This window comes from Schistocerca serialis, chromosome 3 (assembly GCF_023864345.2).
Source record: "Schistocerca serialis cubense isolate TAMUIC-IGC-003099 chromosome 3, iqSchSeri2.2, whole genome shotgun sequence".
Lineage (NCBI taxonomy): Eukaryota > Metazoa > Arthropoda > Insecta > Orthoptera > Acrididae > Schistocerca > Schistocerca serialis.
Window position 1 is genome coordinate 571,804,873 of NC_064640.1, and position 22,605 is coordinate 571,827,477.

The 22,605-nt window shown below is 41.8% G+C and overlaps 1 protein-coding gene and 1 non-coding gene across 3 annotated transcripts in view; both read left to right on the forward strand.

Annotated features, from left to right (window-relative positions):
* The window catches only part of LOC126470464 (uncharacterized), a 137,662-nt gene extending 128,493 nt beyond the window's left edge, over positions 1-9,169 (forward strand). For both annotated transcript variants that reach the window (XM_050098323.1, XM_050098322.1), the window contains 2 exons: positions 5,223-5,352; positions 7,263-9,169. In XM_050098323.1, the coding sequence (XP_049954280.1) occupies positions 5,223-5,352; positions 7,263-7,378 (246 nt within the window). In that variant the 3' untranslated portion in view covers positions 7,379-9,169. The remainder of the gene's footprint in view (positions 1-5,222; positions 5,353-7,262) is intronic.
* A 3,630-nt stretch (positions 9,170-12,799) lies between these two features.
* Positions 12,800-12,874, forward strand: Trnat-ugu (transfer RNA threonine (anticodon UGU)). The gene has a single exon. It is a non-coding gene; the product is annotated as a tRNA-Thr (tRNA).
* The last annotated feature ends 9,731 nt before the right edge of the window (positions 12,875-22,605 follow it).

Below are 22,605 nucleotides of genomic sequence, written 5' to 3' on the forward strand. Positions count from 1 at the left end.
AAAAAAAAAAAACGATAGTGCAACCACATCGGCAGCATATTGGCGGGCATTCGTCTTCATGGACGACAATTTGCGCCCCCAGTCGTGCACATCTTGCGAATGACCTCATTCAGGATAACTACATCGCTCGACTAGAGTGGCCAGCATGTTCTCCAGACATGAACCGTATCGAACATGCCTGGAATAGACTGAAAAGGGCTGTTTATGGACGTCGTGACCCACCGACCACTCTGAGGGATCTACGCCGAATTGCTGTTGAGGAGTTGGATAATCTGGACGAACAGTGCCTTGATGAACTTGTGGACAATATGTCACGACGAATAAAGGCGTGCATCAATGCAAGAGGACGTGCTGCTGGGTATTAGAGGTACTGGTGTGTACAGCAATCTGGACCACCACTTCTGTAAGTCTCACTGTATGGTGGTACAACATGCAAAGTGTGGTTTTCATGACCAATAAAAAGAGCGGAAATGATGTTTATGTTTATCTCTATTCCAATTTTCTGTACAGGTTCCGGAACTCTTGGAGCTGAGGTGATGCAAAACTTTTGTTGTTGTGTGTATTTAGGGGTAATGCTAAGAAGCGTTATGAAATGGGGTGATCACGTTAAATCAGTATTAGGAAAGGCGAATGGAGGACTTAAATTTGTTGATAGGGTTCTGGTAATGAGTGGTCCGTCTTAAAGGAAATACGCTGACGAAGAGAAGGGAAAAAAGTCAACACCAAGGAGGAGTTGTGAGATATAAACCAAAGGTGGTAGGCCTGTTTCTGTATCGGAACGATGATGACTATTAAAATTCCGCGCCAGTCGCGCCACTATGAGGATGCAAATCAGGTTTTCTTGAAATACACGCTGTAACGGTCGTGAGCGTCAGTTACCTTAGAGATAAGACGTGGTGAGTTGGTAGTCGGGAAAGCCTTTAAGGCGACAAAGAAGCCATTATCTACACGTCACTGAACTTGAATAAGGTCGTTCTAATAGGGCTACGAGAAGCTAGATGTATCTTCTGCGATACTGTAGAAAGACTTGGCAGGGATGAAGCCACTGTATATGATTGTTGGCAGCTGTGATTACGGGATTGAACGGTCGCAAGAAGGCCGGGATCCAGACGGCCACGTGGCCACTGAGAGCGAAGACCATCTGGGTCGAAGTATGGCTCTGGCCCATAGTATTGTATCAGCAGCAGCAATTCGAACGGTAGTTACCACTACAGCAACACAAAGAACTGTTACAAATCGGTTACTTCAATGGCAGCCCCGAGCCTGTCGCCTTGTTGCGTTCGTTCCTGACCCCAAACAACGCCATTTGCGAATGGAGGTTGCAGGGCTGTTGTGTTTTATGATGAAAGCTGGTTCTGTCTTGGTGCCTGTGATGGCCGTATGTTGGTTAGGGGGTGGCCAGTTGAGGTTCTGCAACCACACACACCGGAATTGTGATATGTGGTGTGGTTTCGTCAGATAGCGGAACCACTCTCGTGGTTATCTTATGCACCCTGACGGCAAATTTCTACGTCAGTCTGGTGATTCGAAATGCGCTGCTATTAATGAACAGCATTCCAGGGGGTGTTTCCAACACGATAGCACTCGCCCACTTACTAGTGTTGTAACCCAACATGCTCTACAGAGTGTCGACATGACGCCCTGGTCTGCCCAATCACCATATCAGTCTCCAATCTGCCTGCCGGGGTGCCGAGCGGTTCTAGGCGCTACAGTTGGAACCGCGCGACCGCTACGGTCGCAGGTTCGAATCCTGCCTCGGGCATGGATGTGTGTGATGTCCCTAGGTTAGTTAGGTTTAAGTAGCTCTAAGTTCTAGGGGACTGATGACCTCAGCAGTTAAGTCCCATAGCGCTCAGAGCCATTTTCTTGTCTCCAATGAAACACATGTGGGACATCATCGGACGGCATCTGCAACGTCATCAACAACTAGCATTAACCGTCCCTGTATTAACTGATCAAGTGCAACAGGCATGTAACTCCATCCCACAAACTGACATCCGGCACCTAACACAATGCATGCACGTTTGCGTTCTTGGTTTCAACATTCTGGCGGCTACACCGGTTATTAATGTACCAGCATTTCGCATGGGCAATGGCTTATCTCTTTCTTACATTACCCTGTGTTCTTGCAATGTTAATCACCTAACTATGTTACCGAGACAAATGTATTTCCGAAACTTCATTACTCTACATTAGTTATCTTTAGTTGTTTTCCGTCAGTGTGATGTACAAGTTGCTAATGCGTCCAATTATACACAAATATTGTTCCAACGTTTAGAATTGTTAACAAGTAAGCTTGACAAGACATCGAACAGATTCAGAGACGCACTGATAGTATCATAACAGACAGGTTTAGGCCACACGAAGGTGTTATAGAAATGCTCGTGGGAACTTAAGTGGGAATCTTTGAAAGGAAGAAATGTAAGTCTCGTGAAACCCTGTTGTGTGATTTTAGCGAACCTGTAATCGAAGCCAACTGAGCAAACGCTATGCTACCACAAACATGTATCCCACGTATCATTAGAAGAGATTGGGGTGCGCACACGTGCATGTCTAATCATTTTTTCCTCACTCATAGTGATAATTTCAGTATGATAAACCCTCCGCCACGCACTATACAGTGACTTTCGGAGTATTTGTCTAGATGCAGAATGCGCGTAGCGCGTGAGGCACGTGGTCAAAAAGTGTCTGTTTCAAAGCAAACAACTGCTTGTCACGTCGACACTACTTTCTCTCTCTTGAAGTGACAACACTAAGTCATTTTTTGTGTGTCCACAGTCGCGTTCGCCACCGTTTATGGGTCATGACTGACTGTCGAAGATGGAGCATGAATCTTTACAGGAACTTGCAGACACACATTTAATGAAATAAAACTTGGGAAATACCAAGTGGGCCGAAGCATAAATGAAAATTTGGACTGAAAAGGGAGGCATTCTAGGGTAGTCTGTGCAGTCGTGCCAAGCCACTGTACCAGGGTGGCGTAGCACTTAGCGCATCTGGCTAATGATGCGGAGACCCAGATTCGAATCCCGGCTTTCACAAAAACTTTCATTAGTATCTTCAGTCTTGTACGTAGTTGTATACAGGGTGTTACAAAAAGGTACGGCCATACTTTCAGGAAACATTCTTCACACACAAAGAAAGAAAATATGTTATGTGGACATGTGTCCGGAAACGCTTACTTTCCATGTTAGCGCTCATTTTATTACTTCTCTTCAAATCACGTTAATCATGGAATGGAAACACACAGCAACAGAACGTACCAGCGTGACTTCGAACACTTTGTTACAGAAAATGTTCAAAATGTCCTCCGTTAGCGAGGATACATGCATCCACCCTCCGTCGCATGGAATCCCTGATGCACTGATGCAGCCCCGGAGAATGGCGTATTGTATCACAGCCGTCCACAATACGAGCACGAAGAGTCTCTACATTTGGTACCGGGGTTGCGGAGACAAGAGCTTTCAAATGCCCCCATAAATGAAAGTCAAGAGGGTTGAGGTCAGGAGAGCGTGGAGGCCATGGAATTGGTCCGCCTCTACCAATCCATCGGTCACCGAATCTGTTGTTGAGAAGCGTACGAACACTTCGACTGAAATGAGCAGGAGCTCCATCGTGCATGAACCACATGTTGTGTCGTACTTGTAAAGGCACATGTTCTAGCAGCACAGGTAGAGTATCCCGTATGAAATCATGATAACATGCTCCATTGAGCGTAGGTGGAAGGACATGGGGCACAATCATGACATCACCAACAGTGCCTGCCCAAACGTTTACAGAAAATCTGTGTTGATGACGTGATTGCACAATTGCGTGCGGATTCTCGTCAGCCCACACATGTTGATTGTGAAAATTTACAATTTGATCACGTTGGAATGAAGGCTCATCCGTAAAGAAAACATTTGCACTGAAATGAGGATTGACACATTGTTGGATGAACCATTCTCAGAAGTGTACCCGTGGAGGTCAATCAGCTGCTGATAGTGCCTGCACACGCTGTACATGGTACGGAAACAACTGGTTCTCCCGTAGCACTCCATACAGTGACGTGGTCGACGTTACCTTGTACAGCAGCAACTTCTCGGACGCTGACATTAGGGTTATCGTCAACTGCACGCAGAATTGCCTCGTCCATTGCAGGTGTCCTCGTCGTTCTAGGCCTTCCCCAGTCGCGAGTCAGAAGGCTGGAATGTTCCGTGCTCCCTAAGACGCCGATCAATTGCTTCGAACGTCTTCCTGTCGGGGACACCTTCGTTCTGGAAATCTGTCTCGATACAAACGTACCGCGCCACGGCAATTGCCCCGTGGTAATCCATACATCAAATGGGCATCTGCCAACTCCGCATTTGTAAACATTGCACTGACTGCAAAACCACGTTCGTGATGAACACTAACCTGTTGATGCTACGTACTGATGTGCTTGATGCTAGTACTGTAGAGCAATGAGTCGCATGTCAACACAAGCACCGAAGTCAACATTACCTTCCTTCAATTGGGCCAACTGGCGGTGAATCGAGGAAGTACGGTACATACTGACGAAACTAAAATGAGCTCTAACATGGAAATTAAGCGTTCCCGGACACATGTCCACATAACATCTTTTCTTTATTTGTGTGTGAGGAATGTTTCCTGAAAGTTTGGCCGTACCTTTTTGTAACACCCTGTATAGCACAATATATGGTGCAGCGTCAGGTCGAGAGCCAAGTATTGCAGTTAGCATCAAAATTTGAATAAATTTATCGCGGAGGATTAAAACTCGTGAGAAATAGGGTCGCAAAAGCCTCAGAGAGCTGATCATGGTTCTCAACAAAGAACCGTTCGCACAGCAGAAGTTAATGAAATTGTGTTGGGTCTTGCGGGAGAATCTTTGAAACTAAGACGAATTGGTTCGTAGGATACGAGCTGGCTGTCTCACAGTACAGTTGACGACAGGAATATTTAACAGAGAGCAGCAAAATTTTATGCGTCGTTGTAATGTAAACATTCACACGGGCGGCCGTTGCGGGTAACGGTTCCTGTAACGCGTAAATTATATAAGTAACAAATTGGATAATCATTTACGGCCCTTAGCTCTTCATCTCAAAGTTTAAAGTTTAGGGTTCACAGGCAACTGCATCATTTCGGTACTTCACGTTTGTGACACCCTTTGTGGTGATTGATTCATAAGCTACTAAAGAAAACTGTAACCACTGATGTAATTGAAAGATTTTTATTTTTTTCAGGAAAACGTGAGGTTGGTGCCCTTCTGGTATCTGATGCAAACCTACATTATAATGTATCAGTTAGGTCTGGTAATCACTTTCGGACGCGAGTACAGCACTTCCAGGTTCAATTTAGCTATTTGTGGAATTGGTAAGTGTTTCCTCTTAAGAAGAACGGTACAGAAATCTGAATAAAATAATTTTTTTGCAGCTGGGCTGTTTCTGTGGCTGTAAAGCAATTAGTGCTTACAATGTTGAAATTAAGGTACTGAAGATGTCCGTGGTAACAGTCTCATATTTTCTCTCTGCAATATTTTCAGAATTTTTTTTCTGAATGCATTGATTACTCAATCGTCATCTCGCAACAGAATTGTGTATGAGCGAATACCTAGTTCCCTTTATTCACGAATGTCGATAAACTTCATCAGACCAATCCGCTGTGCTCTTACAATCACCAGGACAGCACTACAGCGCACAGGATAAATATGTACTTTCTCGAACTAATTATGCCACAATTTTTGAAAAAAAAAAATTGGAGGTTATAGTTTTCTTTCACAGCTTAGTTTAATAGACAATGTTTTAACGTGATAACTCATTGCTGCTATGACACATGATACAGTGGTTATCACATAGCATTTACGCAGAGGCATACATTTGCTACAGTTAAGTCTGTGCTCCATCATGAAAGGAAAGATCAACATAATATTGAAATTCACAGGGTGTCTATAAATTTTCGCTGTTTGAGACATTGTAAGAGGAAAACTATTTACCGATGGCTAACCAAATTTATGGGAATGATGATCAGACTGTGTACAGCAGGCTTTGCGTTGTTAGTAGTGTTAGTGTCATGAATTGCCGTTACGCGCAGATACTGGTGTGGCGACGTAGGGTTGAAACTCGAGCATCAGTGAGCTATTACAGTCGCAGACAGTCAACATGGGTGAGCAGGGCAAGTATTGACGCATTAAAGGAATACGGAGATGTCCGCTTCCTGCAAGGGCTGAAGAACACGATTCGGAAGTTCGAATTAATTGGTGATCATGAAATTGCTACTGGGAGAGTCCGACGGCCAATTGAGCCACAAATATTGTTGAAGTTTCTTTTGCCATAGTTGGCAACGCTGGACGCAATGTGCGATCTCCAAGCAGTGCACGAGCTGTGTCACGACAGCTGATCTTTTCATGGTCCTCCGCTGGAAAAGTCCTGCTAACGATTGTCAAAAGGAATCTCTAGTGCGGTTCCAGGCTGTCGTGGATGCAGATGGTCGTCACGTTGAGCAATGCTTATAACCTGAAACGTAAACATGGCACGCAGTTAACAAATGTTGCCCTCTTCTGTGGGAATTAAAATGTTTTCTTTGATGATTTATTCGGTATTTATCTTTGGCATGTCCTTACAAATGTTTCCACAAAGTTTTATTGTCGTGTGATCACTTGTTTTCATACGAGCCCTCTCAAGTAGCGAAAGTTTAATCATAGCCATACGGTACAACATCGTGGCAATCCAGATCATGTAGATGCAATTCAGTTAGAAGAGGAAGCAAAGAAATATTTCATTACTGACAAATTGGAAAGTAGCTGCACAAATGACATATTTGTACGAGGCTAAAATTTCTTAATTTCGCTCATTGAACTCCTAATTTTCCAGATTTCAAACTTCAGTTAATTGTATTTAAGATTAAAATAAGAGGTTTCATACAAAGAAGAATGTTAACTGTAACAGTGAGGGTTACATTATTTTGTTATTAGAAATGACGCTATACAAGACTGTAAACTGTTTAAATTTGTCTTTAATGTGCGACCAAATTTTTACGTTTCAGACATTTTGGTCGTTCGGCATTTATATGTAACTCCTGCTATTAACCAAAGCTGTGCTGAACAATGGTCTTTGCCCGAAACCCATAACACATTAAATACAAATTCAAACAGTGCTTACCGTGCTATATAAAATAAATTGTAAAGTTTATCAAAGCAGTGAAATACAGTCGACAAATTTTATTATTTTAGCAGTTAAGGTTTCAGTGATTCACATTGGTACTGAATATGTTGTTCTTTTCCGCAGTGTATAATTCGGTAATCCTGGCGTCTGGAATTAGCACCCTTTCTCGATGGTTATCAAATAAACTATTTGATGACAACAATCGACACGACGGTTGTGTACCCGACAGCGGTCAGTAACTTCCGGCTGACTGCAGACATCAGACTGTGTTTCATCCAACATAGGCCCAGTCCAGTAGCAGTCTGTTGTCACAGTTTCCAGCACCCAAGCAAGCAACACGGTCGGTCACAGCAGCGCAGCTGGATAGCCACTGACCATCGAGAGGGAGGTCAGTCATGTGGCCAAGCTAAGTTAATGTGCCAACAGGACCATTACCACAACTTCGACGTTGGTTCGTCAAAGCGAACGTGACCACGAACGCAACAGTGAACTGCCAACTGCCCACTGAGCGTCGGTGACCATACTCTGCAGGTCCAAAAGGGGGGCCTTGTGCTACGCAACACTGGCCGCATCAGCAGCCAACAGAACTGTGATCAGCCTGACAACCGGCTGACGGACAGTGACCATTATCAAGATAGCCAGCTGATGAGACACAACAGGTGTGGTCACCACCACCCTGCTCGACTTAACACTGAACAGCATGACTCTGAAAGTAACTATCCGTACTGCAACCTCCATCGCGGTCAGTCTGTTACTGCATGTCATCAAAATCAGAGTAGTTGACCTAGACAGTTAGATACGGCTGTGAGCCCCGCGGTGGTAGCCAGATTGCCGACAGAGCGAGCGCAGCCGTGACCACGATCGCAACTGTGCCTGGGAATGCGAGCACGGCCAGTCCGGCAGCCAACTGGGACAGCTCAAGCTCGATAGCGACTGCACGTACGGCAGTGGTCAACCTGACAGCCAGTTGGGTGTTAGTAACTGTTAGTGTGAACGTGACAGTGGTCAGCCAGTGTTTTGATCAAATGCTGAATGTATCTGTGTCTCAAATGAAAGAGACTGCTGCTTTGAACACATCTGTGCCCAGCCCTCTGCAGACTCCATAGACTGACTGATAAGGATCACTGGCACACTCAAGTGGACTTTGAACTTGACCATAGTTGGGGTGACCTCACAGCAAACAGTGTGTGTGTCTGCGTTTGTCACGGTGACTGCTATTATTTACAACACCTCTGTGGACAGTGCAAAGACTACTGCGACCTCATCCCGACAGCAAAAAACGTGTGCATGACTGCGACCTTATGTACCGCTGCGTCAGCTGTGATTACGTTGACAGTGTACAGTAACAGTGACTACAACTAAGATTATGGCGACAGAGGCTGCGTGACTGACGGCGACCACAACTGTAGACTTGCTAACAACAGGTGTGATCACCACCACCTTGGTCGACTTAACAGTTGACAACATGACTTTCACAGTGACTATCCGTACTGCAACCTCCATCGTGCTCAGTCTGTTAGTGCACATCATAAAAATCAGAGTTGTTGACCTAGACAGTGACGACTCTCTAGGCGTGGTACAGACATCCACAATTCCTAGGATTACAATGATACATGTTGCACAACTGATGCACACAAAGCTGCTGATGCATATAGATGATACAGTGGGGAGCATCACAGCAATAAAAACGGAACATTATGGAGCAGCGTTGAGGCTACAGACGACCAGTCCTGGAAATCGAAGAGGAAACTCATACTGGCCTCAGTCACTGCTGGCGCTTTCTACCCAACTGGTGGTGTGGCACATTTTGTGCTTGGACATCGGTGGTCCCTGCATAATGCAGTTGCTGCCATGGTAGTGGTACGAAAACGAGCTGGAATTGCTGCTGACGCTGACGAATGTGACACTGTGCAAATGATTAGATAATAACAGCTCGCTGATACTACTAGGTATAATCAGTCTCTCACTGAAGCATAAACAAAACATATATAGATTGTGTGTCACTAAATACTTAATTTGTTGTTTTGTCAACTTTTAAACAAGATAATTAATTACGATTTTATATTCTTACGCATGTTGTTACAGTGCTTCAGAAAGGTTGTGGCGGTTACTGTACAGTCAAAAAAGTAATAAAAGCTGTGAAATCGGAATTAAATACTCAGTTAACATATTCTTGTATAATATACCCTCAAATTTGACAAAAATATTGAGCTTTCAACGAAATTTGTTTTTGCGGCGGCGGCGGCGGTGGTGGTGGTAGAAGAAGACCACCAACCTCTACATTCCAGCACTAGGTACAATGGGGGAATCTAGCGCTGGTGACCTAGGTAAGCAGCGGATAGACGACAACTAAGGTTAATGTCACCATTTGACAGGTGACTATCAACATTGGCACATGTTCAAACTTCATGAGATACTGCGGTGCCTTGTGGAATTTATTGCTGGAAATTAACATAAAGTGTGAGAATCCGGAAGTGACGACCAACAACAACAACAACAACAACAGCTACTGCAAAAACACTTCTCCTGCTTCAGTTTAAAAACTTACTATTAATTTACTTGCACTGACAGTATTCTGACCGACCACCATTGGCTTAAGTGCCACTACACTTACGTATGTCAGCACTATTAGCTGCGGCTCTGAGTAATTATGACTTGAACGATTCTAAATGTCTGGCTGTATTTCCATGGCTACATTGCGGCTGCAGTCATGGAAGATTTCTCTTGTAACGTGTTAAGCGCGTGTGGAACTCAGCTTCTCTTACACAGTTTCCCTTCTTCGGTCGTTTTGACGAGACACTGAGTCACGTGGCACTGAAGCATTGCAGCAGTTCATCGACCATATAACTAATAAACGTGAAATTACTGAGTAAATTCTTCAGATCTAGAGGAATTTTGCCAAAACTGGGTGAAAATCAGGATCCAGAACACGTAAATACAAGAAGGTGCGGTTTTAGCTAAGGTATGGCGGGCAATGTGGCAAATTTTGTGATGCACATGATCTATTTTCAATCCTTACAAGTGCCGAGTTACGACGCCTTTATTATTTTAAAATAAAACTACATACTTTCTTTTGTGGCACTGGAAAGTGCCTTCAAACAGTATTTAACAACGTAGGGTGTGTGGAACGCAACAAATTTAACAAGGTAACATAGCTGCAAACAACCGTCGTGCTGTCAGTAGTAGTAGTAGTAGTAGTAGTAGTAGTAGTAGTACCAGTACCACAAACGTTTGTGTTAGATATTTACATGTCCCATGGATCATTTGAACGATTCTCTTACCGAAATGATGTGGAACAAGAGTTTATAGCTATATATAATGACGTGATACATCATTGTTAACACTAATTAAGACAGCATTTTCTAGTCCTACACGTGCTATTATGCTTAATAGTTAGTTTTATTACAGAATACCAATTGTTAAAAAGAAATTTGTCAGTGGAATAAGAATTTACCAACAGAAATAATTTCAGGTTAGATTTAAAACTTGCTTTGCTACCAGTCAAAAATTTTATGGTATTTGGCAAATAATCTAATTTTTTTTGTTGCTGCATATTGAACTTCTTTCTGAACCACTAGAAGCATTAATAACGGGCAATAACTGTAATTTTTCCTCTATTGTTATAAATATGGATAGCACTATTCTTCTCAAATTGTGATAGATTACTTACGACGAATTTCGTTAGCGAATATACGTATTGCGATGGTGCAGTTAAAATACCTCCTTGAAGAGGTATCCATATGGCTGTGGGTGGACACAGTCTCTTTTTTTGCAATCAGTACATTGTACTGATTGCATAATCTTTCTAGGTGATGAGTTATCCCTGAAAGCTACTTCATGAGAAATTACCGAGTGGAAATATGCAGAATACGACAGAATGTCGATTCATTTGTTTCAAAGAACAGCAATTATATGATCAACAAAAGTAGCTGAACCTATTTGTTTGAGAAGCTCAGTAATACGCTTTCTCCACTTCAGGTTTTCATCAATATGTACACACAAAAATTTGAAGCATTCTACCCTATCCATTGAGCAACATTCATGTCCTATATCAATTGTTGCTATGACTATTGAAGAGAATTAGTGTGTTTCCTCAAACATTACGGATAGTCAACTTTCAGAGAACAACTCATTATGTTGCTTTCTCTCTAATGAGATTTATTATAACACTAGTATCGTCTGCAGAAAGTAACATTTCTGCTTCTTGACTGTTAATTGGAACGTAATTCGCATACATAGGGAGTAGGAGTGGAAAGGACCCAAAATTGAACCCTGTGAGATTCGTTTTGCCGTTTCTGCCTCATTCAAACAATGATTAATTATTCAAAAACGCTTTCAGCGTTCTGTTTGTTAATTCTAATTCAAACCTGCTGTGTGTAAAGCAATCATTTTCACAAAACCTCAGTTTTTCGCAGATAGTAATGTGACCTAAGCAATAAAATGCCTTCGAAAGCTTACAAGAAAACCAACTGGCGATATTTTATTATTTGCAGCTTTTAATAGTACGTGGGTGAATGCGCAAATGGCATGTTGATTCGAGTAACACTCCTGGAACCCTAATTGTGGTGTGCTAAGAATGCACAGAAAAATAAGGTTAGTTTATTTCACCAGAAAATTAGAGAATTGAGTAACAAGGTAGAAGAGTTTTGACAAATTTAGAGAGCTCTGAAAAGACGGAAGTCTTGTAGCTATCTGAGCACGACATAAACATATAGTTGGGTAAGCTATATATGTATAAAAGATACAGGCCAGCATCTTACTAGTGCAGAACTAATATGGGGAAAGGTAAATTAAGACAGAACACAAGACAAGTAGGTTTTGTAGTGATCAGCATGTCTATGTGTATGCTTAAGAATTGATACTAAAAAATAGTTCTTCCAAATATAACTGTATACAGATCTCCACTTAGAAATTTTGAACTGTTTACGAGGAGTCTGGATTTCTTACCATGCTATGTCAGGCAGCAGCAATCAGTTAAGTCTGTGGTGACATGAATGTATGTTTTCTATTCTAAGGTATTCTGACAGAAGTAAGGTCTGGAAACCTTATTTGGATCGCAGGATTTGATCTCAGAAATTACGTTCCACCATGGGTGGATAAAACAGTAGTAAGGACCTAACCGATGTTTCCTTTAATGAAGTTCAAAGCAAGAAAATAACTTTACCCAATATCGAATGCTCTCTCTAATCATGATGCACAGTTAGTTAGGATAAATGACAGAGTGCATTACAGTAAGGATACTCCTGAGTGGAAATCAGTTAGAATAATTGATTCCAGGATAAACGTTTTAAGAATAGTTTTAGAGATGACCTGGGATGAGATTTATAATGAACCAAATGATGACATAAAATTCGATTTATTCCATGATAAATTCATAACTTCATCTGAAAACGAACGGCTCTACATAAGCTAATCAGAAAGGTCATTAAACAGTCGTGTAAAAAGAAGAAACATGGATCACTAGAGGGATTAAAGTATCTTGTGAAGGTAAAAAGCAATTGTATCAGTTGGCAAGATCAAGTAAAGACCCTGCAGTATACTAAGATGGTATCTGTTCTTTCGGACATGTCTACGAATGTAGTGCGGGACAATACTTTGAGAATGTGGGTTTCGCGGGAGGCGTGCCAGAGATAAATCCCTGCAGTCGCGCTATCCTCTGTGTTCTCGGTGGCTCAGATGGATAGAGCGTCTGCCATGTAAGCAGGAGATCCCGGGTTCGAGTCCCGGTCGGGGCACACATTTTCATCTGTCCCTTTTGACGTATGTCAACGCCTGTAAGCAGCTAAGGGTGTTCATTTCATTGTAATTTCGACCCTGCAGTAGTTCCGCACTTCAAAAAACTGTTCGAACCTACTAACAAAAGTTATTAAATATCAAGGAATGTGCACATGTCAGAAATCAGCAACTCCAACGACAGACTTAAGGCTATATGGAGTGTAGTAAAACGAGAGACATGACAACATGCTACAGAACAGGATATCGTCACTACTGAACTGTATGGAAGGATTATAAATGAGTCACAGGCAGCAAATGAAATGTATTTAATAATCATTTCTTAAATATTTTCTGCATATAACAATTAAAGGATCACTGTTTTTAAATCCCATAACTGTCTTCCATTACGACGCAGAAGTTTGAAATTTGGGTGAAAGGTGCCTACAACCTTCCTTTGTAATGGTGTAAAAGCGTGGCGCCCTGCACGTCACCTTCGGCATCAGCGAAGCATCAGACAACGTGTCCATACATGTATTTGAAAGGCCGGAGTTCAGATGTGCATGTGAACTGTAAGATTAGTTTATGTCACCACAGTTTCGCCCAACGCCACTGTGGATGTGCCACACGATGGGAAAGTCACACTCCCTCTTCTCCACACTTCAACCCTTCGCTTGACGCCTCTGCGATGGGAGTCAGAACCGCGACGCATAGCGTTTAAATAGCGCGAGTTTGTGATGGGTGACAGAGGAAAACATTTTGAACGCACCGCCGCTCAGAACGGACACGAGAAGGCCTCAAGATGTGGCATAAAAGGTGTCAATGGAACCACCCCATCACTAGGGACATTAGTTTTCACACATTTTGCTCTCGAAAACGAAAGTTTGCAGTGCAAAGTACAACAGAACAACGTTCTTGAAAAATTTTGCCACTGCTGGAATCTCCCTCCAATACCTCCCCGGACTATTAAACTATTTTCTAAGGAAATCACGGGACTGCAACCACACTGAACGTAAGCTCGCTCCCCTTTGGAATGCAGTGTGACAAGTATTGCTTTGATATATAGGGTGGAACCACTAGGTACTGTTCAAAATCCATCGACGAAATTAGAACATGATTGAAATCAAAGGGGGTGTATGCATTTTCATTCCTCTTTTGTCGCGCCCTCTTGTGCGTGTGCATAGAGGGTGCAACATTGACACACATGTGAATGAAATAGCAGAGTACCTCAAAGACGCCCCCCCCCCCCTCTACCCCAGTTCGTTAATACCCTTGGTGCCACTCGAGCACCTTTGTTGGTACTTTAAAAATGTCCCGGTACAAATATACTTAGTGATCCCCACCCACAGATCATGTTCAGTGGAGTTGCAGCCACACGATCTCTTTAGAAAATGGTTGAATCGTCCGTGTGTTGCCATCAGTAGCAAAATTTGTCAAGAACGTCTTCCTGTTGTACATCGTATTGCAAATTATCGTTTCCTAGCGTGAACTGTGTCAAGATGAACGCTTCTAGAGGAGGAGTGGTGTCATTGACACCTTTTATGCTAGATTACTGGCCATTAAAATTGCTACACGCCGGCCGGTGTGGCCAAGCGGTTCTAGGCGCTTCAGTCTGAAACCGCGCGGCCGCTACGGTCGCAGGTTCGAATCCTGCCTCGGGCATAGATGTTTGTGATGTCCTTAGGTTTGTTAGGTTTAAGTAGTTCTAAGTTCTGGGGGACTGATGACCTTAGCTGTTAAGTCTCATAGTGCCCAGAGCCAGCCAAAATTGCTACACAAATAAGAAATGAAGATGATAAACGGGTATTCATTGGACAAATATATTATACTAGAACTGACATCTAATTACATTTTCACGTAATTTGGGAGCATAGATCCTGAGAAATCAGTACCCAGAACAACCACCACTGGCCGTAATAACGGCCTTGATACGCCTGGGCATTGAGTCCAACAGAGCTTGGATGGCGTTTACAGGTACACCTGCCCATGTAGCTTCAACACGATACCACAGTTCATCAAGAGTATTGTGACGAGCCAGTTGCTCGGCCACCATTGACCAGACGTTTTCAGTTGGTGAGGGATCTGGAGAACGTGCTGGCCAGGGCAGCAGTCGAACATTTTCTGTATCCAGAAAGGCCCGTACACGACCTGCAACATGCGAACGTGCATTATCCTGCTGAAATGTAGGGTTTCGCAGGGATCGAATGAAGGGTAGAGCCACGGCTCGTAACACATTCGAAATGTAACGTCCACTGTTCAAAGTGCCGTCAATGCGAACAAGAGGTGTCCGAGACGTGTAACCAGTGGCACCCTATACCATCAAGCTGGGTGATACGCCAGCATGGCGATGACGAATACACACTTCCAATGTGCGTTCACCGCGATGTCGCCAAACACGGATGCGACCATCATCATGCTGTAAACAGAACCTGGATTCATCCGAAAAAATGACGTTTTGCCTTTCGTGCACCCAGTTTTGTCGTAGAGTACACCATCGCAGGCGCTCCTGTCTGTGATGCAGCATCAAGGGTAACCGCAGCCATGGTCTCTGAGCTGATAGTCCATGCTGCTGCGAACGTCGTCGAATTGTTCGTACAGATGGTTCTTGTTTTGCAAACGGCCCCATCTGTTGACTCAGGGATCGACACGTGGCTGCACGTTCCGTTGTAGCCATGCGGATAAGATGCCTGACATTCGACTGCTAGTGATACGAGGCCGCTGGGATCCAGCACTGCGTTCTGTATTACCCTCCTGAACCCACCGATTCCATATTCTACTAACAGTCATTGGATCTCGACTAACGCGAGCGTCGCGATACGATAAACCGCAATCTCGATAGACTACAATCCGACCTTTATCAAAGTCGGAAACGTGATGGCACGCATTTCTCCTCCTTACACGAGGCATCACAACAACGTTTCACCAGGCAACGCCGGTCAACTGCTGTTTGTGTATGAGAAATCGGTTGGAAACTTTCCTCATGTCAGCACGTTGTAGGGTTCGTCACTGGCGCCAACCTTGGGTGAATGCTCTGAAAAGCTAATCATTTGCATATCACAGCATCGTCCCTCTGTCGGTTAAATTTCGCGACTGTAGCACGTCATCTTCGTGGTGTAGCAATTTTAATGGCCAGTAGTGTACTTCCTGATGCATTTTCGTGTCGATTGTGAGTGGCAGAGTTGTCTGAAATGTTTTCTTCGACCGCCCATAAGAAAGCGTCTTGGTTCTGACTTCCATAGCAAGGCGTCAAATGAAGGGGTGAAATGTGGCTAAGAGGGGGCGTGATGACATTTTCGTCGTGTGAAACCGCCAAAACGGCGTTGGGCAGAGCTGAGTGAAATTTGGTTCCAATATGACGCTATTAACCCACCTTACAATTCATATGAACTAGAATGATCTCGTCTTTTTTTTATGTGTATCGACACCTTGCTGTCTGAAGTGTCACCGAACCCAAGGACGACGTCGCAGGGCGCCTTGCTTTTGCACCATTACAGAGGAATGTTGCAGGCACCTCTGAGCCTCAATCTTATGCGTCACAATGGAAGACAATTACGAGGTTTCAAAAAACTGTGCCATTGATTTGTTACGCAGTGTGGTAGGAAGTATAGAGAGAAACAGAGAAAAGTCATAGCAGTACGTCGAAAACAAACTCTCATAAAATTGTCATGTGCATGTATCAGTAACTTTTCCTTCTGAAATTAAGAAAATCGTATACTCTGTCAAAAATAAAATCTCATCTGCTTTTGATGGTGTTCTCAATAGGGTACTAAATATTTGTTCCCGTACAATAAGCCCTATCTTGCGTATAATTTGTAATGCAGAACTAACTCAAAGCATTTTTCAAAAGATACAAATATGTTGTTAAGCCACTCTTCAAGGAAGATGATAGGAGAGATGTCAATAATTACCCACCTGTTTCACTGCAGACATTTTCCAAAAATTTTCAGAGGGCAATGTATTCTAGAATAATATCGCACCTGAGCAATAAAAATATCCTCAGTAAACTACAATTGGAATTTCAGAAGAGTTGAAAAAGGGATAGAGGGAGATACATACCTCTCTCCTTCATATCACCTCTTTGTTACCACAAATGGTCACCGTTTCCATTTGTACTAAGATTGCACCTTTTTGCCTTTTAGCGAGGAGCTGATATTGCATAAATACATAGTTAAATCTTCAGCTAGCTTATTTATACAGGATGCCACTCACTTTTTATTAGCAGAATACGAGAAACTGCACCATTATATTCAACTTTATGAATCCCATATAATTAATAATCTTCACACTTTCATAAAAACAAAGCTATGAGCGGTGTATTTGCGTAGTTACTATAAATTGTTTTCAATTACACATACAAATAACTAGAGATTGACAATTGATTCCTTAAGTGATATCGACCGCGCCACACACTATGTCCTCTGAGACTGCCGAACCAGGTTTGATCTTAACAGCCGAATCACTTGGCGCGCCATTCGAGTTAGGCGCTATCCGATCTCCGAAGTGCCTCGATGGCTGTAAAGCCAGAAATATTACACATCCCCCTCCTTCTGAGATTTCCAAAAATTGGGATGTCCTTGCAGACAACTATCAATTTTGGAAGTAAGTTTTACCCAATTTTTTATAAAATTTACTGTATCATCTCTCAAGAGCCATACAATTCCAATGTACTTATAATTTCTTATTGTTCTCCAAAAGTTGAATTTGTTTTATATTTTTTTTCATTCGCAGCTTATTAATTTATCTGATCATACGTGATGGCTGGGTGTTGTGTGCTGCCCTTAGGTTAGTTAGGTTTAAGTAGTTCTAAGTTCTAGGGGACTGATGACCATAGCTGTTAAGTCCCATAGTGCTCAGAGCCATTTTTATCTGATCATAGACTTTCTTATTTAGTGATTAGAAAAAACTGATTGTTACCCTCAGTAAATTCGTGTATAACCATATATCTTTATTCTTTAAATAGTAAAGATTTTCAAGGTAGCGTTATTCTGCACCTTTATGCTGACAGTATTTTTTTAACAAACGACATGTCATCTCTGCAAGAATGCTCTACAGCACTCCGTTATCTCCCAGCCGAGTTTGTCAATCAGAAATTTTATACCGCTCTTAAGCTCCTATCGGCGCATTGCCGTCCATTAAAGAACTTACATTCTTATTCACTTTTGTCCCATCGTCGTTATTCAAAATTGACCAATTATTTGTCATAAGAAGTCATACTGCTATACAAATACTATTGGCGTATTGCCGTCCTTGCAATTCGATGAAACGTTCTTTACACTTGACGCTTTTCCTCACCATGCAGTTCTTTTCTGTCGCCTGATAAGTATACTTCACCTTTCTCTTTCTATGTAGACAATTTGCTGACTTTTCTGTCGCCTAATAACCGTAACTCTCCATTTAGCAAAACCTCTTTGGCAGGACAATTCCTAGCCTATCAGTGTATCATAAATCATTACAGCACAAACCACTTCGCCGTTTCAATTCATATTAATGAGTAGCGATATGCTTATGTTGACACAATCTGTACATCATCTCAAGAGAACATTTATTTCCATTATTGCCACCAGAATTTCTGCTGTTGTACACTGTCATATTCACTTACCTGATGTAGCATCATCCTCTTCTTTAGCAGTTTTCAGCTTATTTTTTATGCGTTACTTCATCTGTGTTGTACATATAGCCCTCGTCTTGCTTTCCTATTCTTAAAATGTTTTCAGGAATAAACGTTCATGTATCGTTGCTGGAAATATTTAAAAATTGTTCCAGTACATACTTTGTTTTTTTTATGTGCAGTAATGTCGTACTGGTGTCTACATACCACGTTCTCTTGCTGGTGCATATGTAATCGTTACTTCATATATTTTGGCCTGTCCACATATATATTGTGAAATTTCTGTTTCTCATCCGTGCTGTGCAGATGTTTATTCTGCTTGGTTATGGTTCAAATGGTTCAGAACACTATGGGATTTAACTTCTGAGGTCATCAGTCCCCTAGAACTTAGAACTACTTAAGTCTAACTAACCTAAGGACATCACACACATCCATGCCCGAGGCAGGATTCGAACCTGTGACCATAGCGGTTGCGCGGTTCCAGACTGTAGCGCCTAGAACCGCTCGGCCACACCGGCCGGCTCTGCTTCGTTTCTTTGTTTTTGTATCATACGAGTACAATGTATGATCTGTTAGTGCTATATGTACGAACACACAGACATGTTTACTTGAAAGCGACTCAGTAACCGAAATTAGACAGTAGAGTACCTACAAGACATATTTCGACACCTGTGTGATACCTTCTTTATACCTTAAGTTGTTTCTTAATTTGAATCGATTACGTCTTAAATGTACAGATCATCATTCTTTGGTAAATTACGGATTTTCAGCATACAGTGTTCTATCATCACCACCACCTCACTTAGAAAAGAAAAAAGAGAGCAAAGATCACTACAAAGCCAACAAACATATGTAGAAGAGTTCTCCAGTATTCGCATATTTCCAATCTTGGCAGTGTCTACATATTGAGAACATGCCTGTTCGGAATAAGAGCAGTAAATTGAATTCCCATAGTAAAGTAAAAAGCATAAAATGAATCTGTCTTAATATAAGAGAAAGTTATTCCTTTATGAAGATAGTCCTTTTCAGCAAGGAAACAAATGTACAACTTGTCAACAAAAATTAGATACATTGTCTTTTTCTTGTTTAACGAAAATCTGAAAGCGGTTTTGCTTGATAATTGCTTTTAAAAGGTAAATTTATTCACATACAAGACTAAAAGGGATAATGAATCACGAAAAATCTTTGTGAATAAATTTCTTTTGGAAATACAACCTCTGTCAATGTTTTTATTTGCTATTCAGAGAGGGGGAATGTGAAATGGATATAACAGTTTGTTGCCTTTTACATAATTATGTGAAATCTTGTTTGCTCCATGTGTATATGAATTTATCATCACACTGAACAATTGCTATCTACCATGACATCTGTCATATCTTAATACACCTATTGTGTACATTAAGATCTGCATACCTTTTCAGAAAACGATTCAGCAAAGCAAAGCACGAAGAGAGAAATAACAATAGGAGTAAAATGAATTTTCGAACATTCTTCTGACCTGTTCAAACTGTTGTACTCGATTTCTGTAGGTATTTCATAACTATTATTCATGGCAGTAGGCCTCAAGACTTAAAATGTAGCACTATTTGGAACAGCAAACGGAGATAAGTTTTATGTAGTATGTTTATACACTGAAGCAGTATTTCCAACTTCTGCTAAATTATGACACACCAAAAAGATGTGATTTTGATAGACATTTTAAGTGTCAGTGTCATTTAGCGTGATACTTTCTTAAAACCCTGGGGTCGGTATGGGGCGGCGGCGGTGGGGTGGGTGGACTGCTGTGGCCTGTTGTGGGGTTGTGAACCACTGAAGGCTACGGCGAGACGAAGCCTCTCCTTCGTTTCTAGGCCCCTGGTTCAATACACTATACTCAGTACACAAGCATGATATTTTCTTAGTACCAAATTATAATACGTTAACTACTAAATGCAGCACTTCAGCTTCGAAATTTTGAAAACGATTATGGCTTCGAAGGAAGCTTTCTGTTTCCAACTAGTGCTACAGGTGGCGAAACCAAGAAACACAGAATATGTGCTACGAAAAGGTGTCAGACGATCACAATAAACATGGAGCTGTGCACCTGCAGTAAAGATGTTTTAGCGTGGTTCTGATCAGTCATGACACCTTTTCACAAATGAACCGTATAGCAGGTCAGAACAATGTTGCCTATTGTTATTTCTCTTACTTTTCTGAACGGCGCTGCGGTCGTCACCCGCCTATATAAGACAAGTGTCTGGTGCAGTTTCTAGATCGGTTACTGCTGCAACAATGGCAAGTTATAAAGATTGAGTTAGAACGTGGTGTTACAGTCGGCGCACAGCATTTCCGAAGTAGCGCTCCTGTCTGTGATGCAGTGTCAAGGGTAACCGCAGCCATGGTCTCTGAGCTGATAGTCCATGCTGCTGCAAACGTCGTCGAACTGTTCGTGCAGATGGTTGTCTTGCACACGTCCCCATCTGTTGACTCAGGGATCGAGACGTGGCTGCACAATCCGTTACAGCCACGCAGATAAGATGTCTGTCATCTCGACTGCTAGTGATACGAGGCCGTTGGGATCCAGCACTACGTTCCTATTACCCTCCTGGACCCACCGATTCCATGTTCTGCTATCAGTTATTGGATTTCGACCAACGCGAGCAGCAATGTCGCAATACGATAAACCGCAATCGCGATAGGCTACAAACCGACTTTATCAAAGTCGGAAACATGATGGTACGCATTTCTCCTCCTTACACGAGGCAACACGACAACGTTTCACCAGGCAACGCCGGTCAACTGCTGTTTGTGTATGAGAAATCGGTTGGAAACATTCCTCATGTCAGCACGTTGTAGGTGTCGCCACCGGCGCCAACCTTGTGAGAATGCTCTGAAAAGCTAATCATTTGCATGTCACAGCATCTTCTTTCTGTCGTGTAAATTTCGCGTCTGTAGCACGTCATCTTCGTGTTGTAGCAATATTAATGGCCAGTAGTGTATTTTTTGATATAATGTGTAAAAAAAAGAAACAATGTAGAAACAGTTATCAAGCATTATGCCCTTAAGATTCTCAGTTAAAATGGACTTTGTATTTTATGTTGGAAAGTTTTATATTTGAATTCTTTGAGGAAAAAACTATTTCTATGGAAACAAGATTTCTGTTGTACGAACATGATTCATTTTATCTCTTGTACTATGAGCATGTTGTTACTTTAAACACTCACATGAGCTTAGTATATAGGCACTGTTAAGATGTGAAATATGTGAATACTGGAACAGAGTTCTTCTAGACGTATCTGTAGGGTTTATACTGTTAATTCCTCTTTTCTCAGTGAGAACAGTCTCTAAGCCAGATCGAGACAGCAAATACAACATGTGTGACGCTAGTAGATCAGACACACTGTAGCGTCAGTCTCCGGTCTCATCTGGTGGTGTGCACTAAATTACTCTTAATACTTGTTTGTAAAAGTAAACCTACCCAAGGGATACACTTGGATTTTGATCAGCTTTGAACATGTCGTAGTGTACAGCAACAGAAGATACCTTTTCTTATATATGCCCATAAGACCGTTAAGAGGTTGAAACAGCCATTAAAAACAAGAGGTTAATTGTTATCAGGAATGCTATAAAATCAGTAGGAGATATTGAAAAACACTTCATATAAAAATCCTATGGATTTTAATGTTATAATGGTGCATTTAGATTTGTCGAAAAAGTCATATTTTTCGAAATTCCCCCCACCCCCATTATATTGTTTTTCATTTCTACATTTGATTAAAGTAGAAAAAAACCACTGGTACTGGCTTACTTGGCTCAAACCAGGACTGACCCAAGTTAATGAGGACTGGTACTTTTTATGTGGTATAGTCCCATTTTAGCTCCAAATTCAGTTATTTTAATATAAGAAATTCTGTTTTAGTATAAATTACTTGGAAAATGAACAAAAAATAATTTTTACTTTATCACATCACGTATTATAAAATAATTATTTTTTTCTTATGAAAGATGAATGTAAAAAAATAAATTTAATATTTTTTAATAAAAGTGCACATAATAAAATATTTAAATCATTCCCATAAATAAAAATTCATATAAAAAAAATAAATGGCTCTCCATTTCAGTTAAAAGGTAAATTTAAGTAAATAAATAAAAACTGTCCTTTTCCTG